Raw genomic sequence first — 26,801 nt, 5'->3', positions numbered from 1 at the left:
CTCATCCAGGAAGAAGTAGATGACCTCACAAAAAAGTCAGCACTCTATAGCCCAGAGGCTGCTTTTATTTAAAGCACCACCTGTATCCTTTACCCCTCAACATATCTTGGTGTATCACACAAGCCCAACACATCCTTAAACATTTATACCATACCCAAAAGTCAGGTAAGCAATCTGGTTCAAATTCCATAATGCTCCACCTCTTTCAGAGGCACAAACCAACAAGGAGTTAGAAAGACTAGAAATTATCTCCTTGTTGAGGTAAGATTTCCTAAAAACGAATATTCCTATCTTGGCAACAGAAAAATACGGACTGTTGGGCTTTGATTACGGGACCAGTTCATCTCCACAAATAGTGGCTTAATTTCCTGTATATCTTTTCAAAAAGCAAAGCTACCCTTTATAGAAACACTATGAAATATACTTGGAGCTAATAGCAGCCAAGTGGTGTAACAGAAAGAACACAGGCTTTTAGAATCAAATACTAGCAAATTTTGAAACCTCTCTTTCAATTTCCTCATTTGTAAAGTGACGATAAATATCTATTTCATAAAAGAGTGATGAGGATCAAGTGAAATAGCATGTATAGTGCTATTTCAACTTCCATCACTTCCTCACCCTATTTCTGCATCCAAACACTATTCCTCTGCTTTTTGATCTAACTATAACCTTAAAAAGTATTTCCTTAGAATCCCAGAGAGACAAGAAATGAGTAATAAATGTTCACTCACTCGTCCCATCATCTGGTTCAAAGTGGCCAGTGTTGTTCCATGTGTTGCCGCTACTATTGCCGTAATTATCATCAGCATTGGCTGGCTCTGCATAATCAGCTGGATTAAAAGTTCTGAGGGGGGGATGGGAAAAAAAGAACTTAGAAGGGTCTCTGACTCTAAGCAACATCACCGAATATTAACACAAAGAAGGCAGCCAGAACCCTGACTATCTCCTATTCGCAGATCAATCACAACCCCATCCTAGAAACTATATGCTGTCTACTTTCCCTTACTTATCAGCCTAGCCTACCCAAAACTTTGTAATATTATCTCAACTTAAATCTAACTACCCATTTTGAGTTATGACACCTAAAATCATAATAAAATTCCCATGGAGATTTTCTGCAAATACACATTCAAACAAAGCTATCAAGATGGAGAGTAATGATCCAAGTGGTAAATACTTATCCCTAAGTCCTCACAACTTTCTGACTAAATAGCCTAGAAAGCCCGCTAATTGCATTTTGTTAAAAGCTGTCTATTATCTTCAGGATTCCAGGATATTAACCACTTTAAGATAATGGTGATTCTTAGGGTAGGAAAAAAAAGACTCTTGTTTAATGAAACGTACCCCATTCCTTGAGCAGAAAACCTTCCTCCCCGTCTACCAGAGCCACCTAAAGAAAAAGAGAAACATTTTAGAGGTTGATATAAGTAAAACCACCTTGCCAGCAGAGGCAGCTCTAGATGTGTAAGTGGTTGATATTATCAAATATTCTTTCCCTCAATTCCATGTAGCACATCAGAAATACAGCAATACAATCATTATTGTCGACAGAATATTCCTTTGCTCCCCGAACTACTAGGTCCTCAAAGTAAATACAGCAATAAAGACCAGAGGAAATAATGTCTTTCTTCCTACTCCCTACTCAGCATTATCTAAAATTTGACACCTCAACAATTAAGGTAACCAACTCTATTTGTTTTTTAATTAAGGGATACCCTTAAAGACCTAATAAAAGTACCGTGTCCCCAGTATCCATCCCCCCCACAAACTGATCACCTCTGCCTCGGCCACGGCCCCTTCTTCCTCTTTCCGTGCCTCTTCCAGAAGGCCCTCCACTCTTGGTGCCATCTAATCCATTTTCTTGCCCCCGAACTGAAACACACACACACACAAAAGATAACAACCAAAGCAGAGTCAATAAAATATATAAATTTGTGTATTTGATGCAAAAGGACAATAACAAAAGAGAGAGACTGAGCTGGAAGGATGGAACATAAATAAGGGTTACCTGGGGAATGGTGATGAACCACAATAGAGAACTACAAGTTAAATAACTTTACAAATGACTAAAGGGTAATTTCATGCCTAACTGGTGGCTACTGCTAGAAAAGGCTACATGTAGGGAGATGCCAAGGTCTCCTAAGAGATGAGAGCAACAAAAACAAAAGGGTGAGATAATAGTTCCTGGGTCCTGCCTGGCAGAGCCCTGACACATCCCTGGAGTCTAGACATTACTGACCCACAGCTGGTTTTGATAAAGCCCCATGCATACACTCTCGTCCACGGCTGGCACCTCTCCCTCGTCTTGGTGGCCCACCACGTCGCCGACTATAGTCTCTGTCCCGGTCTCGGTTTTCTTTGCCTTCCTCGTTGGATTCCGTCTGGCCACCATCCTTCTGTCCTGAGACTCCCTTCTTCTTCCCGACCATCTCCCAGGAATGCTAAAGGAAGGCAGAACATTCACGGCTAATCAGTATGGACTACTATCAGAACACTAGAGATGAAAGCCACACTGCTGATTAATTTAACCATGCTCCCAGCATCCATGTCTAAGACACTGTTTACTCTTCTGTAAAAATGGCGAGTACAAGCAGAAACTCAAAACAAATTCTACACATATCATTGACAAAATTTAAATCCTTTTTGTAGAGGAGGCACTTGTAGCCAATGGACTACAGGGATTACTTTCAAAAGGATCAATAAGATCTCTATCTGTTCAGTTACTTGGAGTAATAGTAAAGGAACATATTTACTGGTTTCTACCTTTCAAGTGTGTTCCCTGGGCTAAAAAAACAAACAAAACATACAAATGGCTAATAGGCACATGAAAAGATGCTTAACATCATTAGCCATTAGTGAGATGCATTTATCAAAACCCAACGGGGAGAAAAATCCAATGGGATACCACGTGACACCTACTAGGATGGCTATTAAAAAAAAAGAAGTACTGACAAGGATGCTGTAACACTGTAACTCTCATGCATTGCTGTGGAGTTTCCCAAAAAGTTAAGCATAGAATTACCATACGAACCAGCAATTCCACTCTTGGGTATATATTCCTAAGAAGTGAAAGAAGGATTTGGATATTATTCACAATAGTCAAAAGGTGAAAATAACCCAAGTGTCCATCAACAAATGAATGGATAAACAAAATGTGGTATATCCATAACAATGGAATACTATTTACCCATAAAAAGGAATGAAATCCCAAGTTAAACCATGGACTATGGTTAACAGTACAATCATTAAAAATGTAGGGGTTGGGGATGGGGTATATGGAAACCTCTTATTTTTTTGTGATCTATGTATCTTTTAAAAAAAAGACAATTGAGAAGCGGATTTGGCTCAACTGATAGAGCATCTACCTACCACATGGGAGGTCCAGGGTTCAAACCCAGGGCCTCCTGATTCATGTGGTGAGCTGGTCCACGCACAATGCTGATGCATGCAAGGAGTGTGGTGCCACACAGGGGTATCCCCCGTGTAGGGAAGCCCCACACGCAAGAAGTGTGCCCCTGCAAAGAAAGCTGCCCCATGTGAAAAAAGTGCAGCCTGCCCAGGAGTGGCACCACACACATGGAGAGCTAATGCAGCAAGATGACGCAACAAAAAAAGAGACAGATTCCCAGTGCCGCTGACAAGAATACAAGTGGACACAGAAGAACAGACAATGAATGGACACAGATAGCCAAGACCTGGGGGGGAAGGGGGGAAGGGAGAAGGGGAGAGAGATAAACAAATCATACATATAAAAAAAAAAGACAAGTTTAAAAAAAGGGGGTACCAATTGGGATCCCATCTACCATATAGGTGGTCCAGGGTTTGATGCCCAGGGCCTCCTGGTGAGGGCAAGCTGGCCCACATGGAGTGGTGGCCCATGGGGGAATGCAGCCCCACGCAGGAGAGCTGCCCTGTGTAGGAAAGCTGCCGAGTGGGAATGCAGCCCAGCGTAGGAAAGCCACCCCACACAGGCATGCCAGTTGACATGGAGAGCTGACACAGCAAGATGACACAAGAAACACAGAGGAGAGAAAATAATAAGACGTAGTAGGACAGGGAAGCTGAGGTGGTAAAAGAGAGTAATCGTCTCCCTCCTACTTAGAAGGTTCCAGGATCAGTTCCCAAAGCCGCCTAATGAGACTACAAGCAGACAGAGAAGAACACACAGCAAGCGGACACAGAGAGCAGACAACAGGAGGAATGGCCGGGAGAAATAAATAAATCTTTAAAAATAAACAGATAAATAGATAAATAATGTAGGGGAGCAGATGTAGGTCAAGTGGCTGAGCATCTGCTTCTCACATATGAGGTGCCAGGTTCAATCTCTGGTACCTCCTAAAAACAAATAAACAAACAAAAAAAAAACCAAGTCTCCTTGGGAAGTGGATGTAGCTCAGGGATTGAATGCCTGCTTTCCATGTACAAGGTCCTGGGTTTAACTCCCAGTACTTCATTTAAAAAAAAAAAAAGTGCTTTCATCAATTGAAACACACGTACCACACTAACACAAGGTGTTACTAATGATGGTGCACAAGAATCCTGTATTTTATGCATGATTGTTCTGTAAACCTACAACTTCTCTAATAAAAAAAAATTTTTTTTAATTAATGACTTACACATACAGGTAAATGAATAAAGTATACAAAAAAAGGGCAGGGGGGGTTGACATTTTGATACATGCTACAACATAAATGAACCTTGAGAACATTGTATGATGTATTGTATGATTTCATTTATATGAAATGTCTGGAGTATACAAATTCATAGAAACAGAAAGTAGATTAAAGGTTATTGGTAGAGGGGAAAATGGGGAGTATTTGCTTACTGGGTAGAGTTTCTGTTTTGGGTGATGAAAAAGTTTTAGTAATGGAAGGTAGTGATCATCAGGTAGCACAACACTGTAAAAAGTAATGCCCCTGAATTGCATGCTTAATTTAGGGGAGTGGGATATGGCTCAAGTGGTTGAGAGCCTTCTTCCAACTTGGGACATCCTGGGTTTGGGTTCCTGATGCCTCCTAATAACATGAGAACAAGCAACAGGCAAACAAATGAAGAAACCAACTCAGGGGAGCCTAAGTGGCTCAATCGTTGAGTGCCACCTTCCCACATACAAGTTTCTGGGTTCAATCCCTGGTACCTCAGAAAAAGAAAAGGTTTACCTGACAATGACAAACTTTTTGTTGTATGTTGCCACTATTTAAAAAAAAAAAAAAAAAGAAAAAAAGAAACTCAAACAGCAGCCAGGAAGGTACAGCCCTGACCTTGAGAATACCGGTTATATGAATATGAAGCCTTCCATCCATCTTTTACCTGCTGTGCTCTCCCTATACTTCCTGAATATAATACAATTCAACTTTCCCCAAAGAACAATCTATAATGTAGCCCCGATTCCAGGATGGAAAATGTGTGATATGAAAAATTAGCTAAAAACCTTGGCAAAACACTCTCATTCCCGAGGAAAACAAGCTTTTTGAAACTTAAAATTTTATACCACATATCTTGATTTATACACATTAAACTGTTACAGAAAATCTGTACAAACAAAAGTTCTAGAAGAAACACCAAGAATATTGTACCTTTATTATCCTAGTTACTGTCCAATTCAAACAACAATGGCCCTGGTGCTCAGCAACATCTATCTAGTATCTAGTCATTTTCAAGAATATGGTTAGGTATTAGAAAATATTAAGTTTTTAATAAATGTACTGTGTTCATGTAAAAGGATGTCCTCCTTAAGAAAAGTGTGCCAAAAAAAAAATCAGGGAATAAAGTAGTATAATGTCTAAAACTTATTTCCAAATAGTTTAGTCCCCAAAGAGAACTAGATATAAATATAGAAGAGAGTAGATATGAAAAAAATTTGTAATTCATTGTATTATTCTTTGAATTTTTAAAATAGGTTTTAATATTTTCCAAAATACATACTTGGGAAAAATAAACTTAGAGAGTCTCAGATAGATGCTCATACATAAATATGGGGAAAAGTTCACTATATTAAATGAAAAAAAGTAGTTTATAAAACACTATATCTAATAAGAGCTCATTCTTTAAAACACACACACAAATGAATGTGTACTATACTTAAAAAGAAAAGCCTTGAAGGGTACATACCAAAATACTAGAAATGGTTTTCTCCAGCTGATGAAATTCCTATCTACATTTTCTACTTAAAATCATGTTTAACTTATTAAAAGTAAATTTAAAATTATTTATATTCTAAATAGCCTACAACAAATAGTTTTTTAAAGTAATAATGAAAAAAAAAATTAAGTATCTACCTACGACTTATAGTTTCTTGCTTTCTGCTCTCCCAAACTCATGCCACATTACAGTTTTTGGGTCATTTTACACCCAGAGTAGCTTCCATTCAAATGTTATTGTAACATTTCAGCTAAATATGAATCAGGAACCCTGGGAACTAGACTCAGCTTTTAGGGTCCTTGATCACTGACCAGAGTTCACCAGATGGGTTCTAGGCAAAATGAATTACGATGCTCTTTACAAATGCACTGCCAGTTTCCTGATAAAACCCCACCCACCCAAATGAATCCAACATCCCTAGTAGCTGACTTTGCTACCCACTGGTTTCAACAGTAGCTGGTTAATCTGGGGTATAAGCTTATATTCTTCAGCTTGCTTTCCTTTATGATATTGTGGAACATCAGATTTGTAGCACTAGGCAGATGCTAGAAGATGAAACAAAATGTGACGTAGGTTAAAAAAGAAAAAAGCACTCAGACTTTTTTTAAGCATGAGTAGTCCAACTTCCCACCCTCAAATCTTGAGACAGCTATTTTAGAGTAAACATGAATCAAAGACACTATCTTGATTGTCCAGGTAGTGAATTTTCAAATAAAGTCAATTTAATAAGGTAAATTCAAATTTAATAAAATTATAAAATTTAACCTATGAACATACTCTTTGAAGATAAATCCACACATTTAAACTCAATGATTAAAAGTTTTCCACTATTTCCCATTGCCTCAAGGTTAAGTGACAAATCTCCAGCATTTAGCCACAAGAGAAGTGACATTTAAAACCAGTAAAATGGTACCACTAGGTATGTACTCAGCTATCTATTCCAACCAAAGATTCCCTGTATAGAACATAGTAAATGAAAATTACCTCAAAATGGTGCTCATTAAACAAACAAACAAAACAACTCTATACTAAGCACTACAGGAACATCCAAAGGCTGGTAATGCAGTAGTCCTGTTCTTCAGGGACTTACGACTTGGTACAGTAAGACAAGCAGAGAAATTTAAAAAGTTTACAATTCTCATTAAGTGGAACGGAGAGGAAGAGGTGAAAGCAGCTTCTCTATATTCCAGGGCAAGAGGTCCTCCAAGATACCCCTATCATCTCCAGGGATGCTCAACAGTCTAAAAAACTATTTATATTTACCTATGCTACCTCAACACAAATAAGTTCACACAACGAACAGTATTGTCAGATGTTAGGCTGACAATGATGGAAAGGTCCTGAATTCAGAATGGGGGGCAGTTTTGTGACTTGATGTTCAATAGCAACAACGACAAAAAAGTGAGCAGAAATCTTCCATAATTAATAGCCAAGGCTAAAACAAAACAAAACACCAAACAAAAAAAACGAAAGACCAAGGCTATGAAATAGCACTTCTAATTTAGCCTAACCCAGCCTTGAAAACACACTGACTAGGCCAATTAGAAGAGTCTGATTTCATCTGTTTTCTCCTATGATGAGGATGTACAGTTTAAAACAAAGCAAATCAAAACACCCCCAAAAATGTTGCCTACTCTATTTGGATAATAACATACTCTGCTTTATTAAGCTTAGTTACCCCACTTGCTATTTTTAGAATATCATGAACCCCACCCCTAAATGGGAGACCACTTTCTAAAACCCTTTATTAGAACCCTACCGTGTCTGGGTTTCCTTCCAGCAATACATTGATGGCTCTGTTGACATCTCCATTGCAATCATGCAAAGCAATCACACATTCATCCTGGTTCTTGCCGGTGATATCAATCAACTGAAAGAGTAAAATCAGCAACCATTATGAGAAAGCTTGCAAACCAACAAATGGTAATTAGGTGAAGAGGAGAGAAGGAAGACAGAAGCTGTGTTTGAAAGAACCAGACTCAAAAAGCAAAATATGTAGAATTTTGTTATTTTATTTCCCAAAGCAAAACTTACTACCTGTGTTTTGGGGCAGGGGGTCAAAAGTATTCAAAGTCACCAAACAAATTAAGCATTAGAGAATCAAACCCTAAAACAAAGCCATCAGCATATAAATGTCCACATTTCCTAGATGCCACAACCACTCCAAGTTGCTATAAAATGGCATCAACGAAGTCATCCAATAAGCAAAAAGTTAAAATTAAGACCAAACCTCCTTGCACAAGGTTTCTGTATAAAGAGGTATGGTAAATCAGATAATGAAAGCACCTATTTATTGGCCTAACCTATATATTTCAGGTCATAATTCCTGATAGGCATGTATGCTAATGAACTGTGCTTTAATTCTGATGTCCTTTCCTACAACTCACAGCAAATTAGTGGTATACTCACTTGTTTTACCTTCTCCTCAAAGTCAGCATCATTATGGTCTGAAATCATCTGTGCAAGTCGAATTTGTTCCGCAGTTGCCTGAAAGTTGAGAGGACATCAAGAAAACATGAATAAGAGACCAAGAGTTTTAAAGAGGGTCCTATGTGATTAATCCCACACTCACATCCCAGTTTCCTTCTTGTTATAAATAACTAAGTAACTAAAACACCAATAACATTTAAGACTTAAATCAGCAAAATGACCGAAAAAAGAGTGATGCTGTCACTGTATTTTACTCTAAGTCCTAAAACTGCAAGGAGCTTTTTCCCCAATGTCTATAGCTACAGTCAGACTTTCATCTTTGGAGCACAGGACCACTTTGAAATATCTACCCCTTAATTCATGTTAATGTACTTGCAAAGTCATGTGTTTAAACCCAGTTCCTGTTTCTAAGTTACCAATGTCACCCTCTTATTCCTAGGACTGAGAATACCATAAGGTTTAGCCTGAGGATACACTCACCATATCTTCTGAGTATCCATCTGTTTATAGAATACTAGAAATTTTACTGTCCCAAATGAAATTAATTACTAAAATTCATTTGGTAACATTGATGAAAGAAAAATAAAGAAGGGGAAAGTTCTAGTCTTTCATATTCAGTTTATCTGACCAAAACCAAATATAAGTAATTCATTTACATTACAGACTAATACCAAACTGACTAAGGAAAAGAGTATACCTCAATTAAACTTCCAAAAAAGGAGAACCCATAAACCTCAATACCCAGGAAGTTAATTTACTTATGATATCTCAATAGTTAATTCTGAGGGAAAGTGAAGAAGTCACCTCTTCATGGGAAAGGAAAAGCCAGATAAGTTCTCAATGAGATCAGAGAAGAAAGTAAAAGATAAGTCGGGGAAAAGAAAAACCATGGATAAAATCTGGAGGGGAAGAGGTGGCAAGATGAAAGTTGGCCAGAGATGTGAAGATGGAAGGTCCAGGAAATAAGGAATGTATTGCTAAAATGGTCCAGATAAGAGAAAGGAAAATCTACCTTAAAGATACATAACACAGGACCCATATTTCTAAGCTTCACGATACAGCATTAACAAAAACGTAAGCTTGTTGCCTCATAACATGGCAACAATAATTATAAGGCCCTAAGTAAAAAAAGATCCAAGGACTAGAAAACAAGAACAAAAAACCCAAATCAATAACCCCAAGCACAGGATGATACTGTATTAGATGAAAAGCAGTAGCAACCAGCAAGGCTACCTATGGATCAATATGCCTGGGCTTCTTTACCTGTGGCCGCTGCTTGTGCTGTGTCTGGTTTTGGTTTTGAGGTTGTTCCCAGTTTCCCCGGGCTCGGCTAGTGCCCACCGACGTCATCATTTACAGTATATACAAATAACAGTATTTACAAGGTAGAATACTGAAAAGATTAAGGGAAAAAAAAAGAGTTTATATATTAAATGAGGGCAAAATAGGTATACAACCTCTCAGTAACTTCACCACCAAACGTTTTCAGTTTTTCAAAGGAACAACGAACCAAGAATATTCGCCTGTTCTTGGCAACATGTTTAATCTGATAAATTCCTTAAGAAACTATGGCTGTTAATCTAATTTTGGATAACAAGAAATGCATAAAACCTGTGTAAGTGAGCGTGCACTCTAGCTTGGTAAGTAATGGTTTTATTATTTAAAAAGTTAAAGGCATTGTTTGGTTATTAGTCCCCTATGAGCAGGCTTTGTGAAGTTCTGCCACCTTACTAGTAAGCAAAACAATGTTAAACAAAAGCCTTCCATATAGCCTAGAAAGCATCTGAAGTCCTTTAACAGAAGGAAAGGTAATCAACAAAGCCTTCCAGGAAGGGACTGAAGTCTACAATCCAAAAAAATAACAAATAAATAAATAATAGAAATTAAAATACTGTACTCTACACCAAAGAAAAACAGCCTTACCTGCCTCACAACCATTTTATGTAAATTGCATGTGACCTTCACCTGGCTTGGCAAAGGACAAGCTCAAGTCTAATTTTTCTCCCTTAAGTTTCTATTCCTCTGCATGCTGTGGTTTTTTGTTTTGTTTTGTTTAATAAACGCACAGCCTTGAACTGGGTATGTATCAGCCCCACTGACTTTGCCCAGAATCTCAGTTCCCTGGACAATAATTCCAACGTACTGCTTTTGCAGCTGCTTCTGTTGGTCTCCTAATCCACAGTTCCAAGAAACCAGTATTGCCATTACCTTCCACCACTCACCTTAAAATACAGAGAATCCCAAATATGTCCCAAACCAAAAGCATCTAGCACAAAGTATTATTTGGAAGAAAGGGCTTCTGGGAAGTCATTTTAAACTTGAGACATTACTGCTGGCAAGATGACTTAGTTGAGTCTTTAAAGAGACACAGAACACACAAAGACTTCCCAAAACCAGAACATAGTTTTTGTTAAAACACTTCTAACAAGCAAGGATTCTATTGAATTCAAGTTCTCTTCATTCATACTTTGTTTTATAATGCAATCTCAGCTGCTGCTTTTAGTAAACAATGAAAACATTCATCATATGATGGAGTGCTCAAAATATGAGGTTACTTTCCATTGTTTTATTTCCTTTCAAAGGGAATAGTTTATACTTTTTGGCTCTATATATATTGTTTTCATTAATAAAATCTTATACAAGGTAATTCTAAACTGCCCAAAAGACACTAATGGATTTGAAGAAGAAAGAGGACTGCTAAAGAAATACGTAAGGATTAACTATTAGGGAAGTGAATTTCACCTGTTTCTTGGATGTCACAGAGAAAGCGAACTTCTCTGTGTATTAATTCTTTACCAAGTTGAGTCATTTGGTTGCATAGGTCATTGTTTTTTGACAGTCATTAAGAATTAAGAGTTCTATATTCTCTATCACCAGAAAGATTTTTAAGGTAGCTTCAGGTCTAATTTTTAACCATTACCTCTTTCCCTGCACACAAAAGCCTATAAATATTTTAAGCTATTACTAGGCTTTTTGCTACACAGTCATCCATTTTTCCAGGCTGGCATTATAGTCAAGTTTCAACACTTAATTTACCACTCCCCACCCCACCCCCAAAAAAAGGTGCTGTTAGTAACTAAGTATCCCCGGATCCAAATGAATGAGAGAAGAAATCAAAGTAAGACTAGAGGAAAGCTGTTGTATTTCAAAACTGGCTCTAAGTTTTGAATATGGGAGTACAGGAGCAAGCTCTTTCCCACCCATTCCTGTAACCTACAAAAATTGACCACTTTACTCCACATATTTTAATTTGTGAGGATGTTATGTTGCAGAAATACAAATGGCATGACAGACCATGGGGATGACTGTAAATTCTGTACTTAGTTAAATGTAAATACACTAAAGTCATCTTGAAAGCTACATTAAAAAGTCATCCTGATTATTCTTGCTATTAACTTCCACTTCTCTTTAACAAACGCTTTGAAATGTGTGATTAAGAAAAATTTAACACTTAGGTAATAACACAGCAACAGGTCAAAAGTTAGTTATCTGGGACCATCACTGAGGGACAGAGAATTGGTGGCCTTTTAGAAGCAAGTAGACAAATACCCAGAGGTATCACAGTGAAGGAAAGGAATCTTGTTTAGGACTTTTTCTGAGAACCAATATATTTAAAGGAAGTAGGAGAGAAGTATTGGAGACCAAAGGGATAGTGTAGGAGCAAATAAAGGTTTCAACAGAAGTACCCTGAAACATTTTTTTTAACCAGCTACTTAAAAAAATAGCCAGAGAAATTTTACTGAAAAAAATAAATAACAAGTATTTATTGAATATCTACTATGTGTCCAGCACTTCAGGAAATACAAAAGCAATATGACTTGGCTGCTGCCCTCAGGGAGCTTACAATCTAATTTAAGAAACATTTCAAAAACTGTGAAGCTGAACTGCAGTGAATAAGGCTTGCTATCTCTAACAGAACAATTAGCTTCCTAGATGCTTTGTTGAAATGACCCCTGCATCCCAATCCCCACCAACTTGAATCTACCAAGAGATAGTACTTCCCAGTTAGGACACTCTTAGCAAAGAGGGCTTTAAAAATCAAAAGCAAAACAGTACATTTTTAGGGCTTCCATCACTAGTTTAGATGCTAACAATTATTTCCTCGTTCAAAACAGAAGCAATCATTAGGACAATCTAATCTTTAAGGACAATGGTGTAGGATCTCAAAGCACTCTTAGCAGATACACAACCAAATCGTTTTACTTCTCTAGTAATGCTGGTTGTCACAGACCCTCATCACCTGCTGTAAGTCACAAGAGATTTCCACTAAAGTAGGAAATGGGGATGGGCAAGGGGACAAAAAAAAAAAAAAGGATTCCTGCATCTAATAATTAGGGAATGTCACAGGCAAAAACGATAACAACAAAAACGCCTGTTTCATCAGTAGTTTCCCCCCATAACATCCTACACCAAAGGTGACTACATTTCAAAAATAGTGGAAAAGGAGCAGTAATCTGTTTGTGACATCAGTTTACAAAGCAATTTAGGTACTGTTCACAAGGTGAAGGGACTTAAGAAATTTGCTCTTTCTGCCCCATTATGATAGCCCAAATACCCTAGTGCTTTAGTGACGTCCCTTAGGCAGAATACACCCTTTGGGGATCTCCATGTCCAGCTTCCCAAATAACATCATAATTGTTTGGAGTATTCAAAACTACAGTGTGGACCACAGGTAACTAAAGACAGCAGTAAAAAAATATATTCCAAAAGCTGGGACTGTTGAGAAAGGAGGAAGGGTAATAAGAGGAGCTGACAAAGAGCCTGAAAACGGAGAGGGGACGCAAGCCCACGCGTGGAGGATGGGAGGTTCACCCCCACCCCTCAGCACCACGACGGGAACCCACGGGGCCAATCGCTTCCCTACCTCCCACCCGGAACAAATTAATCCTCCGCACTCCAAACTGAGGGCTACAAGGGGGAGTTTGGGGCAGCTCCACCCCTTGGCCCTCCCTTCCCCCCCCCCCCGCCGCCCCCAAACTAGGCCGGATCCGGATCAGAGGAGGCCTGCAGAGGGTTGGACGGGAGGAGGTCCCCTCGTCTTCTCCACAGGCACTGCCTAGGAGAGAGGGCCCTACCTCAGGCAGGGCCCAGGCCTCGCTGCTCGCGCTCTTTCTCGTTCTTCCCTTCTCAGGCTCTAGCCGCATGCCCCCCCCCCCCCTCCGGCTACCCCAAGCCCCGCCCCGGCCACGCTCCCAAATCGAGGCCCCGGCTCTGGCGCGGCCCGCTAGGCCGCAAACCCAATCATAAACAAAACCTTCGGCGGCCGACTCGGGGAGGGGGGGGCACCAGGGCTCGCAGGACCAAGAAGGGGGTGTACAGTGGGGCGATACACAGTACGGGGGGGCCTACCTAGGGAGGGGATACGGCGGGGGTAGGGGAGAAAGGAGGGAGGGTAAAAGGGGGATCGCGGATTTAAAGGGGCCGCGGACAATACCCGGCCCCGCCGCGCTGCCGCTGCCGCCGCCGCCGCCGCCAACGCCGCTGCGCTCCCAACTTTACCTCAGTCTCCTCCACACTGACACCCCGGGCCGCACCGCCCCTGTCACGTGATATAAGACTCCCTCCTCCCCACCCCCTCCCTCCTTTTCCTTCTCGCGCTGGCTCTCGCGCCTTTCTCCTCCCACTTGCCTTCCTGCGTCCCCCAGCACGTGACGGGAAAAGGGACGCGCACGGAAGCGTGCGCGTGCTGCCTCGCCACGAGACACCTCATCCGGCTCTGCGCGTCCTCCCCGCCTTCTCCTCGGCGGCTCCGCCTCCACGTCGTGACGCACGGATGGCCTCCGCTTCCTCTTACTGGCGTAGTTCCGTGTCTCCGCACTCGCTGCTCCTGGGTGCCATTGCCCGCCTGGGTCACGTGCTGGGGGGAGCGGGAAGACGTTCTTCCCTCCCCAGCCGCACCCCCCCTTCCCTTGGCCGCCATGTTTTCTGGCTGGGTCTGGCAAGGTCTTGCCCCATAAGGAAATGGCCGGTGAGCCCCGGAGAACCAAGGCACTGTTGCCTCGGCGGAGCCCAGGCTAACGAAGCAGGGAAGCGGGGTAAACGACAGCAGCTCTGTGCGGGTGGGAAGGCCATGGCGTCCGGCAGTAACTGGCTGTCTGGGGTGAATGTCGTGTTGGTGATGGCCTACGGGAGCCTGGTGAGAAGATCCCCCACCCCACTCTTGCTGTTGGGTATGACTCAGTAGACGGCTTCCTTTTGAGCTGTTCCCTGCCCTTATTTTCCACCCACTAACCTGAGCTTTCACTCCTACCTAAGGAGTAGCTTAGGTCATTGATACAGACTGCTTCCATCGCCCTGGCCGTGAATCTTCCGCTAAACCCTAGGGCAACAGACTCCACGTCCCGCCCCCACCACAGTCGTCGCCAGATACACCCCCATTTTTGACAGCCTTGCTTTGCCCCAAAGCATCCCTGAGAGCCCAAATCTGGGGAGCTGGAATGAAGGCATGCTTTTTTTTTTAAACTGTTTTAAAAATTATTTCTCTCGTATCTTTTTGAACAGGTGTTTGTACTACTATTCATTTTTGTGAAGAGGCAAATTATGCGGTTTGCAATGAAATCTCGAAGGGGACCTCATGTCCCTGTGGGACACAATGCCCCCAAGGTAGGTAATTAAGGCGTGTGATAGGTCTGGCTCTCTGGATCTTTCAAGGGCAAGAATGAGATTTCTTTGCCTATGGCAATGATTTAATTCCCTTGTTTTCATATTCAATTAACGTCATACATGCTTTAGCAGAATGAGCGGTAACTGCCAATCTAGAGATCTGGCTTACCTACTCACTGCTACCCAGAATCTTATGTTTTTGCATCTGCAGAATGAGGGCTTCCATTAAAGTTCTCAACTCTGTGTGGTGAGATGTTTTCCATTTCATCCTAAACTACCCATTGGGTTTGTTTTGGTTTAATTTTAGGACAGGGTTATAGTGATTAGACTTAGCCCCAGATCAATGAAAAAAGCGAAAGGCTACCTTTGCAGAATTTTAGACTTATTAGGGACCCATAAGTCATTTAGTTCCACCATTTCATGTTACAAACTGAAATCCAAGAATAGGAAGCACCTTACCCAAGGACATATAGTGAGCAAATAGCCAAGTGGCCTCTTAGTTTTTATCTACTGTCTTTACTTACCTGTCCTTAGGTATTTGCTTCCTTAAAGCCATGGAAATTTATCTCTCTAGCTCAGACCTCTTTCTTGAGTTCCCTACTTACATATCGAACTGCCTACCTGATGTTTCCCCTTAGATGTCTAGTAGACATCTCAAACCTAAGATGTCTAAATCAGAAGTCTTGATAGCCCACCACCTCCAACCCCATCCTGCTTCTTTAGTCTTCTGCTGATTAAAGGCACCAATCTCCTTTTATATGGCTCTCCCCCAATCACCCGTGCTACCTTTGCCCATGTTGTTATTGTGGCTTGGTACGAATTTCCCTCATCTTCACTTGTCTGGATTATTCATTTTTTAGATCTTCTCTTAAATTTACTACTTTAAAGTAGATCTTTCCTGTTATTTTCTCATAGTACTCTGGTTTTTCCTACACAGTATGTACTATAATTTTTCGTGTACGTTTAATTGTTTTTTTGTTTAGTGCCTCTGACTTTAAACTTCAATAGTGCAGGCACCATGCTAAGTTTTATTTACCATTGTAAAACAGGGCCTGCACATAGTAGGTATTCAATAATGTGTTGTCGAATGAACAGCAGGCTAGTAGAAGACCTAAGAATAGTACATGATCCTTCCAACTCCTAGACCAATGTCTTTTATTAAGTTACTTTTACCCTTCCCTTGTCCCCACCCTCATTCTTTGCTGACATATCACTTGGAAAGGCACAAGGAGGATGTCGTGTCCTGAAACTTCTACAGTGCTCCTTCTGCATGGTCACAGTTCTTCAAATGCCAGTTGCTTCATAACAGGGACATAGGGCTGGTTTCCAGTATACAGAAGCTGATCAAATCTTAGGCTTTTTAGGGGGCCCCAGGACCGATTGAGATCAAGATTCCTTTTGCTTAAAAAATCATCCATTGCTGGTGGAAGTGTAAATTAAATTAGTAAAATATTTCTGGAAAACAATTGGAATTTGTCTAGTAAGCTTGCACATGTGCCTAATCCATGACTGAGCAGTTCACTCCTGCCACAGAGAATTTAATTTTTGCTCATGTGTACCAGGAGACATGTACAAGAATATATTCATTGTGGTATTTTTTCATAATATATTTATTTAAACTGTTAATACTAATGCCTACACTAAAATGGATAAATAAAAATATATATTCATGTTCTGGAATACTGTACAGGAGTGAAAATAAACTGAAGATAAATATTTGAACACAAAGGATATCTAAACTACATGAACACAGAATGGTGGGAAGAGGCATACAGAATGAGAAAAGTCACAAATATGAAAGAATCTCAAAAACATGCTGAGTAGAAAAAAGCCAGATACAAAGAAATACATACCATATTCATTTATATGAAAATATATAACAGATAAAATTATAGTCATAGAAAGTACATCAGTATTGTTTGGGGCCAGGAGGGGGAAATTAACTGCAAAGGGATATGAGGGAACATTTTAGGGTGATGGAAATATTACATATCTTGATTGGGATGGCGGTTGAATGTGTGTATTTGTCAAAACGCATGACTCAAGGTTAATGTTTATTGTAGGCTAATTCAACCTCAATAAAGTTTAGGAATTTAAAAAAGAGGTTGCAGAGGAATTTGTGAAATATTTTTCCATTTATGTATATAGTTTAAAACCAGGAAAAGTTAAACAACTTATTTAGGGGCAACCCATGGTAAATCAGTGGAGAAAAGTAAGAGGACTATTAAATTTAGGTTAGGGGTGAAGACATGCCATCAAGGATAGGCACACAGGGCTTCAGAGTCATTGGTAATTTTCATTTCCTAAGCGGAAGAGTGGGTACAGGTATTCATATTAATGACTTATTTTAGAATGTACAAGGTAAGGTAAGAAAGAGATGGGTATGAAACTTCTAACAGTGGTTACTTCTGGATAAGTAAGGGATGACGCCTTTAGTACCTTTTTGAATTTTATACCATGGATGTGACTTTTTTTAAAAAATTGAAGCACATTTAATTTTTTAAAAAGTGGCTTCTTGAAGTCCTGTGGTTCACCATTTGGGATGGTCTCCCTAGACCATTCACAGGCCCTCTCCTTATAGATTTTTAGTGTAAATTACGACTTTTAGTTGCTGTCCATTTTTTCCCAATTCAGTAAGTTCTTTATACAATCTAACCATGATTCTACTAAGTTCAACTGAAAGAGATAATGTGATGCTGTAAAACTTGAAGGGATTCTGGCAGATTAAAAGATCTAGCTAGAGATGTGTAGCTTGGAGAGTTTATTAGGGAACCCAATCCCATTCTTTCCTGAATTCTTGCATCTTATCTGGCAGTTCTGTTAGCATTACCTGCTTCTCTTGTCTTAGGCTTTTCCTTGCTCTGCCTGCTTTCCAGCTAGGTGGGAAGCAGAGTGCAGGGTAAAAGATTCTGTATTCTTTTCTCTGCTTGAAAAGGACTTGAAAGAAGAGATTGATATGCGACTCTCCAGGGTTCAGGATATCAAATATGAACCCCAGCTCCTTGCCGATGATGATACCAGACTGCTTCAGTTGGAAACCCAGGGAAATCAAAGTATGTGGAAGCTCTTCCCCTTGGAGGTATCTTATGTAAGGAGTCCCAGAAGTTCAGAATTCCTTTGTTCTCAGAGTTGTCAATAGAGCAGCTGGCAAAACCAGCAGCTGTAGTTCCTCATTTTCTGGGTATATGTCTGATGAGAGAAGGGGGCTTATTAGCTTGCTGGAGTGTTATGCCTAAGAGTAGTCTCTGTCTCAACAGATTGCTACAACTATCTGTACAGGATGAAAGCTCTGGATGCCATCCATGCCTCTGGTAAGGGCCACCGAACAAGGTCCATTCCAGGATCCTGGAAGCTCACCTGGGAAAGAGTGATGAACCCATTTTATGTATGTTAGGATTTGTCCTTTTTGCTCATCCCTGACCAGTAAGAATTTCCTGAAGTTTAGAGAGTATTGGGTTACTCTTTTGCCTGAGGAAATAATAATGGGTTGTTTTTTCTCCAAGGAGTGTGGTGGTTTTTGTTTTTGTTTCTGGAGCTGCTTCTTGAGATCTTTGGTTTCATAGTAGTAATTTATTTTTCCACAAAAGACAGGCAGCATCTGCTTTATCACTCAGCCTTAAATAGATGGCTCTTAAATTTTTTCCATCCTGTGACAATTTGCTATACATGCTCTGAATCTTTATTAAAACACAGTTTTTATCTTAAAACTAGGATGGGTAAGTGGGGGTGGGGTGGGATGATGTCACTATCATGTGTCATTGGTATAGCTTATAGTTGTTTTACCACTACCAAATGATCAGATAGAGCTCTTTACCTATGAGTATTTTAATTTTATTAGCATTTCCCCCTTAACTAACCCAGTAGACCTATTTTTAAATTTAGGAAATTAACTAGAAAGATCAAAGAATGGGAGAAATGGATGAAGGGTTATCCTTGTGCTATTATCTCCTCAGAGATCCCATTTCATGCTGAAGGCCGGCATGCTCGTTCACTAATGGGCAAGAATTTCCGTTCCTACTTGCTGGATCTTCGAAACAGTAGTACTCCTTTCAAGGGTGTGCGCAAGGCCCTAATTGATACCCTCCTGGATGGCTATGAGACAGCCCGCTATGGGACAGGGGTAAGTTGGATGGCCAGTTTTCCTTCATGGAATTAAGGGATGCCTCACACTGAGAGGTCCTCACTCTTCCTTCCTCCTTCCTCAGGTCTTTGGCCAGAGTGAGTACCTACGCTATCAGGAGGCCCTGACTGAGCTGGCCACTGCGTGAGTTTGGAGGGCAATATGTCTAAGGGGGCTGGCAAGTTGGCTCTCTTTTGTTAGAGGATATAGGCATGCTGGATTGTTTTCTAAGTGAGATAACCTTCATAAAGCAACATGAACAAGTTATAGACTATTAGAACTGCCTCTTGCTCATATTGGAAAGCAGATACTCTTCTACAAGCTAGTAAGGGAAGCTTCGGGGAGCAGATATAGCTCAAGTGGTTGAGCATCTGCTTCCCATGTACTCAATCTTCGGTTCAGTCCCTGGTACCTCCTAAAAGCAAGCGAACGAATGGAAAAAAAACAAAAAAAACATCCGGGGAGGTGGATATGGCTCAACAGATAGAGCTTCTGCCTACCATATAGGAGGTCCAGGGTTCGATACCCAGGGCCTCCTGGCCCGTGTGGTGAGCTGGCCCACGTGGAGTGCTGCCATGTGGAAGGAATGGCCCCCACACAAGGAGTGCAGCCCCGCGCAGGATAGTCGATTGCCCAGGAATGTTGCGGCTGTCACTCACACAGAGCTGATGCAGCTAGATGACGCAACAATACAGACACAGCAAACTAGGGAGCTGAGGTGGAGCAAAAGAAAGATCACCTCTCTCCCACTCCGAAAGGTCCCAGGATGGGTTCCTGGAGCCGCCTAATGAGAATACAACAGATAGAGAAGAACACACAGCAAATGGACACAGAACAGACAATGGGGTGGGAAGAGGGGAGGAAAAAAGTCTTTTAAAAAAACCAAACTCATCAAGTAGCAGATGTAACTCAGTGATTGAGTGCTTGCTTCCTATGTATGAGGTTCTGGGTTCATTCCCTGACCCCCTAAAAAAGATGCTTCTACCTTTAGCCTTTTTCTTTTTTTCTTTTTTTGGTCCAGTAAAATATTGAAATTGGTGCAGCCTAGCAAAAGGAATAACATTTCCAGTATACAGGGATTCCTCCCATTCGAAGATCCCATTGTCCTTTTGTGTCTTGGTCCAGTAAAAGTAAGAGTTAAGTGCCACCTTAATTTTTATTAACTGCTAACTGCTATTCCATTAGTAACCCTGTCTAAAACAAAGGGCCTCATTGTAGAGTCATCTGTTGAGTATTTGTGTTATAGGAGAGAAATCATGATTTTTTTTGGAAATTTCAAAATATGTATTAAATATAGCTTCTTTATGTTGTTTATGCAGATGTTAGAATGCTTGTAAAGAGGGAAAGCCAATCTAGAACTAAAAGTTAGTTGCCAGCCATAGAGAGAATATCTTTGTTCTCTTCTAAAGGTATAAGGAGATATGTGTCTTGTCATCTCTCTGTCCTAAAAATGAACTATCTTATTCCTAAGGACAATAGGTCCCAGTAAAATTTACTTAGGGCAGCTATGAAAATGAACATGGGGAGAGGATAAAAAAGGGCATTTGGTATAGAAGTCAAGTAGGAATCCTGTTCAAAATTTATTCTCTTTGATTTCAAGTTTCTAGAAAGGTTCATTTGATATAGTGAAGAGTAAAGGCATTGAAATCTGGGATACTTAGATTTGAATCACAGCTCTTTGTCACTTATTAGCTTTGTGACCTCGAGGACGTTAACTTTTTGGACATTCAGTCTCCTAACATGCAAAATGGGGATATCTGGTTTAAATTAGATGTTGGTAAAGGACCAAGTATAATGTCATAAATATCCAATAGCTGCTGATATTCTATTTAGTATTGAGTTTTCAAGGGACTCTCTTTGGATTGGAAGTATATTCACTACAGACACAAATTAAGTAAATTGGCAAAATTCAAAGTTTTTTCTAATCCTGGAGAGATGAAGAAAAGAAAAGGTTGAGTCTAAGGTTGGGCCAGAGGCAGGCACTCAGTGAAAAATTGTTTTATCTGCTATTTGTAAGATGGGATTTTAGTAACTAGTTTCCAAGATAATACAGAGACCATTTGTGTGGCTGTCGACAGGATGAGTCCTGAATTACATTCTTTCTCTAGTCCTCATTCTTTGCATGATTTGCCCTTTGTATTTTCTTCAGGGTCAAAGCACGAAGTGGGAGCTCTCAGCGACATCACCAGTCAGCAGCCAAAGACCTTACTCAGTCTCTTGAAGTTTCTCCAACAACCATCCAGGTGACATACCTCCCCTCCAGTCAGAAGAGTAAACGTGCCAAGCACTTCCTGGAATTGAAGAGCTTTAAGGACAACTATAACACATTGGAGAGTACTCTGTGATGGAGATGAAGAACTCTGGCTAAAGATTGAGCCAGATACACTGCAGATACTGGGCTGGCTCAGCAAGCCAAGACTATAGCAGCTGAAGTGCCCATTGTGTCTAGAGCTGTTAGAGCTCATGCCTAGAGGATTATTCCCCAACTCTTCTTTATGGGCAATTTCAGAACATCAACTAAGACTTTATTTTCCCACAATAGCACTTTCCTTGGAGTTGAATTTGAGTATTATGTGTTTTTCTTAATGTTTCCAATGACCTGTCCTTAAATTCCTTACCAGGTTTGTTTGTTTGTTTGAAGGTACCAGGCCTGGGATTGAACCCAGGACCTTGTACATGGAAGCTATACCTGCTCCCTTCATCAGGTTTTAATCATAGTTCACTTGCCCTGTTCCAGGTCCCTGTTCCAGTCTATTTAATCCCAATGGTTAGAGGTGGGGTTCAAGAGCTTGGTGACTTTCATTTCTGTCCCTTTGCCGGTGGTTGCATGGGAGTTGTTTGGGTTTGGGGCATCTTAGAATTGATTGATGGAAAAGGCAGACAGGAACTAGAGGGGGAGGTCAGATGATACAGTGGGTGGTGTGTGGAACAATTTGCCCTGGTGCTCCACTTAAAATCAGGATATGTTGAAACATTAACACAACTTTCCTGATATACAAGGATCTACGCTTCCACTTCATTCCATGTTGTGTTATGAATAAATTGAATAAAAGGGAACTTTTCTGACACCTGGTATAATTCCATCCCCCCCCTCATTTATTGGGGATGCTATGGGACAGTGTGAAGGAGTGATGTTCCCTAACAAGTCAATGCACTGGTTATTGAACTTTATTGAGTAGTTATTTAATAAAATGAATTAAAACATGATCCACTCCCTTGCAGTTGTCTTCTAATAAAACAGACATTGGTAATGTTCTCAGAATCTGTCTAAATCACAGGGCATCAGGTTTTACCTCCAAAGAATTGGTGGGACTGTGGGTACCCTGAACCTAGGACTTTACAGATACTCCTTGGGACCCCAACAGAAGAAATCCTGAAATTGGAATTATGGCTTTTGCTCATAGTGTTGCCTGTGTCATTAATGGGAGACTGGAGAACCAGGATTCCCTTCAGGTCTCTGAGGCAACAGCAGAGGTGACCAATCAACTCCTAGGCCTAGGGTCATTGTTGGAGGTGTGAATGTTGCTATGACTACTGAAACCTTGGTGACTGAACTAAACAAAGTCTGCCCAGTCTCCTAAGACCATATCAAGCAAGTCTGTAGACATGTCTGCGGAAAAGATGATATTAGTAGAAGAGGTATGCAGGGTTGGAAGAGTTTTACCCTTGATGAAGTTGACAGATCAATTTTCCAGAGGAGGACCATTTCCTGGGAAGAGCCCTTGATGTAACAGAGGTGTAGTAATGAGTGGGAGAGATTGTCTTGCACCTAGTAGGTACTCAAATATTCCATTCCAATCCCTGCATGTTTTCTTTGATCCATTCTGAAAGGAGTAGGGATTTCATTTCCCCTCCTCCCCAAAGAAATGACCACTCCTCCTCTGAAAAAATTCTCTGTGCCTCTCACTACAATAGGGTGAGGTTTGTGGAGTTTAAGGCAGATCAACGACCTCCTTTTTCTTGCAGACTTTTCAGAGGGCTCTGGAGCTTAAGAAGATGGTTGACAGGTAATCTGCCATCTCCTACCCTTATCCTCCAGGGTTGATCTTTTCTTTCTCCTGTCCTCCCTGAGCCATGCCTCAACTCTCAACTTGGCATCTTGTTAGCGACTCATCAAGGAAGGAAAGCAAGAAGCCACTGTTCCCAAAGCCAGCAGAGATCAGCCTCCTAGTGTCCACTAGGTTAGGCTATGCAGACTATAAAGTATGGTTTTTATTGCTCCTGGCTTCCCATTTTCTAAAGGAAAATTCAAGCAAGTTTTTGCTGTGTTTTCTATTTTAAGGAAAATTTAAGTATTTCTTGCCCAGTATTCTACTAATTATGTGGTAGGTGTGCAGTAAGTATTTGATAGATGAATGAATAACCGTCAAAAGGTTGAGTTGCATCTTTTATTTGGGGGTGTGGTAGGGAGAGGCTGTTTAAAAAAACACTAATGTCCAAGCCTTACCCCTAGAGATTCTGATTTAAAATGTTCTGGGATGGGATGGGGGAACTCTTATTTTTTGTTCTCATAGATTATACTGAGAGCTGGCAAGAATGTGAGGAAACGTATAATTTTAGCAGGAATCTAAAAGATTGATTCTTTTTTAGAAATACAGTTTGACAAAATCTATCAAAAGTTAAAATTCACACATCTTTTGAATTGGTAACTCTTCTAGGAAATTTTTACCTAATGTATACTTGCAAAAACACTGGAAGATACATATACAAGAGTTCATGATAGCATTGTTTGTAGAAGTTAAAAGGCTAGAAACAACCTAGCTGGTTAGATTATGACACAAATACTATGCAGCCTTTAAACAGAATGAAGTAAATTTCTATGTGCTGATATGAAAAGTCCAAATTATTAAGTAACATCACTTATGTAAATTTATGGTCTTATGTTAGATAAATAAAAAGATATACTTGTATGGGGTGGAAAAATTCCCTGGAAGGATATACAAGAAACTGGATAACTTTGTAGCAAAGGACTGGGGCAGAAAACTTTTGCTTTTCATTTTATATATTTTATGTGGATTTAATGTTTAGTCATGTGTAAAAAATAATTTTTTTTTCGTGGACCAGGGCTGACCATAAGTGGGAAGACAGCACTCAACCACTGAGCTGCATCAGCTCCCCTGAGTTGGGTTTTTTTCATTTGTTGTTCTTGTTGTTTGTCTTTGTTTTTGGGAGGCCAGGACCCGAACCCAGGATCTCCCATATGGGAAGCAGATGCTCAATCACTTGAGCCATATCCACTCCCTTTTTTTATTTTTAAATGTCAGCCAGCTATGTGAGATGAGGATGTGTGTGTGTGTTTGTAATATGTATGTATATACTTGTTATGTATTAAAATAAATGTTTATTTTTTCAAAAACCTTAATGGATGACTCCAATGCCTAGCCAAGGTTAAGAATCACTGATGTGATGGAAGGAAGACTCTGAATCAGAGAAATGGGATTTGAGACCCAGGTCTGCTGTTAAATGACCTTGGGCAATTCACAACTTTTAGTTTCCTTGTCTGCATAATGCAAAAATTAATACCTATATCACATGGTTTCTGTGTTGATTAAATGAAATAATATTTGTACTACATTCTAAATCAGTTCTAATTACTCTTTCAAGGAGTTTGCAATCTTCTAACATTGGTACCAAGATTCTAGAAGAAGCCTCACTGATGGCGTTTTTTCCTCCACTCCTGACCCAAACCCATTCAACCCCCACCTCTATACCTTGAGCAGGTGGCAAGATTCACATACTCGCTGTCTGTGGCAGATGACATTAAGCCAGAGGAGAAACCCGTATGCCACCCTAAGAATGCAGGACACCATGCTACAGGAGTTGGCACTGGCCAACAAGCAACTGCTGATGGTGAGTTCCAGCAAGGGTGGCCTGAATGCACATCCATCACTGTCCTGTGCCTTTGCCCACTGGGATTTCTGAGCTCTTAGTCTCTGCCCTCACATACCACTTTGTCTGAGGTTTTCACCTTTACACCAGAGCAGCAACTCTTTTAACTCCAAATACCCAAATTCTCATTTAAGTGATTCTTTGCATCTGGCTCCAGGTGGTACATTTTAAAGTCCCTAAATATATTCTAGTCCTTGCTCCTCTCATCATGGAGAGACTCAAAAACTACCTCTTCAGGCCCAGCACCTGGCTCTCAGTACCTTTCTCTCCCTGGGTTTCCAAACTGCTGTTATGTCACATCTTTGTATCCCTGGCACCTAGCAGAGTTCCTGGTTTGTGATATGAACATAGGGCATCACCCGTGGGGAAAAGATTGGTTAAGCTTCCCCACCACTTGTTCCGCCTCTGCTACTGCCTATCTTTATGCCACAGCTAAGTCCAGATCTAAAAGAACACAAATGATGGGAAAGCAGAGAGAAGGACAAATGGTGGTAAACACAGGGCAAATGCCAGACTGTATTCTCCCCTCCCATCAGGTCCGCCAGGCTGCCCTGCACCAGCTATTTGAAAAGGAGCATCAGGAGTACCAGCAGGAACTGAATGATCTGGGCAAAGCATTTTATGTGGAGAGGCTTTGATGGCATTGGAAACACTGTCCCTCCATTTGGCCATGCCTGCTAATTTAGCCTTTATGAATCTCTGCAGCCTTGAACTTCCTTCCCAAACACACTTGAATCTAGCGATCTGCCTAGGACTTACGACAGTACTCACTCTCACCTCTTCACTCCTGTCTACCCATTATAGCTATTTGACAAACATTCTATAAAACAATGGAGAAAATAAGAGTGACACCTTGTGGTCAGAGTGGGATATGCAGCGTTGATGTAAGAGGGTGTGGGGGAGTGGTGGAGGGATGTGGAGGAAGTGGGGGGTTGGGCCATGAGATGGAGAGATGGACAACATGAGACTAGAGAATCTTGATTTGGTTTAACAAATAAAACTAGCTCTTAAAGGTTCAAACTTATACCACTTGGCTCATTCTTCAACCCTAAATCTTGAGTCTCCTCATTTTATTTCAAAAGTGCTTGCTTCACAGTCACCATTATCTTAAGTCATTATAGCTTCCTGGATTTTGCTCACCACCTCTCAGATCTCACTTCCACTGATCTTTTCTGTAACACTTGGAAAAAATCCCTGAATGTGGCTATTAATTAATCTACTAGCACAGTGGTGTTTGAGTGTCAGGAGAACTGAATTTTAGTTTTTGAACTGGCCACTATTATGAGAACTTGGACAAGTGTCTTTACTCTGGGCCCTGAATTCCCACCACTGCAAAATGAGAGTGTTCCAAATTCAAATGCCTTCAGGGATCAGGCAGGTATCAGGGCACTTGTAAGGAATTTTGGAGTGGTGGTATCTATAGTAGATTGAAAAGAACATATCTAATCTAAAGGCATTCAAAAATCTGAAGACTACAGGCCACAGAGATATAATGGTCTACCTTATACACAAATGACAATCCAGCTGGAAACCCCCATTTTAAAGCCAGTAGAAGCTGCTGGAATGCACCGTCCCTCCCTGATGAAACTGCCATTTTATATTACTCTTCTCTTTTCTC

The 26,801-nt window shown here is 40.6% G+C and overlaps 3 protein-coding genes across 49 annotated transcripts in view; 2 read left to right on the top strand and 1 right to left on the bottom strand.

Moving 5' to 3' along the window:
* The window catches only part of UBAP2L (ubiquitin associated protein 2 like), a 43,836-nt gene extending 29,617 nt beyond the window's left edge, over nucleotides 1-14,219 (bottom strand). For 12 of the 43 annotated variants that reach the window (XR_011645395.1, XR_011645398.1, XM_058309725.2 and 9 more), the window contains exons 1-8: nucleotides 14,006-14,189; nucleotides 9,835-9,964; nucleotides 8,551-8,628; nucleotides 7,901-8,011; nucleotides 2,240-2,441; nucleotides 1,777-1,872; nucleotides 1,345-1,390; nucleotides 732-844 (exon numbers count right to left, since the gene is read on the bottom strand). Coding sequence is in view for 34 of the 43 variants with exons in the window: in XM_058309725.2 (XP_058165708.1) it covers nucleotides 732-844; nucleotides 1,345-1,390; nucleotides 1,777-1,872; nucleotides 2,240-2,441; nucleotides 7,901-8,011; nucleotides 8,551-8,628; nucleotides 9,835-9,924 (736 nt within the window). In the remaining 9 variants the exon portion in view is untranslated. Of the gene's footprint in view, nucleotides 1-731; nucleotides 845-1,344; nucleotides 1,391-1,776; nucleotides 1,873-2,239; nucleotides 2,442-7,900; nucleotides 8,012-8,550; nucleotides 8,629-9,834; nucleotides 9,965-13,646 lie in introns of all 43 variants that reach the window. The other 31 variants (XR_011645396.1, XR_011645401.1, XM_058309719.2 and 28 more) reach the window with 19 other exon arrangements.
* A 110-nt stretch (nucleotides 14,220-14,329) lies between these two features.
* Nucleotides 14,330-22,501, top strand: C13H1orf43 (chromosome 13 C1orf43 homolog). Of its 5 annotated transcripts, none has more exons than XM_071207459.1 (8): nucleotides 14,330-14,707; nucleotides 15,073-15,174; nucleotides 18,110-18,227; nucleotides 18,432-18,485; nucleotides 19,128-19,294; nucleotides 19,380-19,438; nucleotides 20,316-20,424; nucleotides 21,444-21,657. In XM_071207459.1, exons 1-8 carry the CDS (start codon nucleotides 14,345-14,347, stop codon nucleotides 21,513-21,515), a joined length of 1,044 nt encoding a protein of 347 aa, XP_071063560.1. In that variant the 5' UTR covers nucleotides 14,330-14,344; the 3' UTR covers nucleotides 21,516-21,657. The 5 variants fall into 5 exon arrangements, with proteins under 5 accessions (XP_071063560.1, XP_071063559.1, XP_058165733.1 ...); XM_071207458.1 differs by having other exon boundaries at nucleotides 20,316-20,430; XM_058309750.2 differs by lacking the exon at nucleotides 20,316-20,424 and having other exon boundaries at nucleotides 14,330-14,539; nucleotides 21,444-22,501.
* Nucleotides 22,502-22,800: 299 nt separating this feature from the next.
* On the top strand, nucleotides 22,801-25,907 carry CFAP141 (cilia and flagella associated protein 141). Its single transcript, XM_004474999.5, has 4 exons — nucleotides 22,801-22,933; nucleotides 23,261-23,301; nucleotides 25,015-25,144; nucleotides 25,720-25,907. Exons 1-4 carry the CDS (start codon nucleotides 22,901-22,903, stop codon nucleotides 25,819-25,821), a joined length of 306 nt encoding a protein of 101 aa, XP_004475056.1. The 5' UTR covers nucleotides 22,801-22,900; the 3' UTR covers nucleotides 25,822-25,907.
* Nucleotides 25,908-26,801: the final 894 nt, after the last annotated feature.

The sequence above is a fragment of the Dasypus novemcinctus genome, chromosome 13 (assembly GCF_030445035.2).
Source record: "Dasypus novemcinctus isolate mDasNov1 chromosome 13, mDasNov1.1.hap2, whole genome shotgun sequence".
NCBI classification, from domain to species: domain Eukaryota; kingdom Metazoa; phylum Chordata; class Mammalia; order Cingulata; family Dasypodidae; genus Dasypus; species Dasypus novemcinctus.
This window is presented reverse-complemented; position numbering and strand designations above follow the sequence as displayed.

Excerpts from the sequence above, each read along its gene's own strand:
- C13H1orf43 (XM_004474995.5), top strand. The coding sequence starts at position 14,345 with ATGGCCTCCGCTTCCTCTTACTGGCGTAGTTCCGTGTCTCCGCACTCG. Across the intron at positions 18,228-18,431 it reads GGAAACCCAGGGAAATCAAA|ATTGCTACAACTATCTGTAC; the intron begins GTATGTGGAAGC and ends CTGTCTCAACAG. Across the intron at positions 18,486-19,127 it reads GGATGCCATCCATGCCTCTG|AGATCCCATTTCATGCTGAA; the intron begins GTAAGGGCCACC and ends TTATCTCCTCAG.
- CFAP141 (XM_004474999.5), top strand. The coding sequence starts at position 22,901 with ATGTCTGCGGAAAAGATGATATTAGTAGAAGAG. Across the intron at positions 22,934-23,260 it reads AGATGATATTAGTAGAAGAG|ACTTTTCAGAGGGCTCTGGA; the intron begins GTATGCAGGGTT and ends TTTTTCTTGCAG. Across the intron at positions 23,302-25,014 it reads CTTAAGAAGATGGTTGACAG|GTGGCAAGATTCACATACTC; the intron begins GTAATCTGCCAT and ends TACCTTGAGCAG.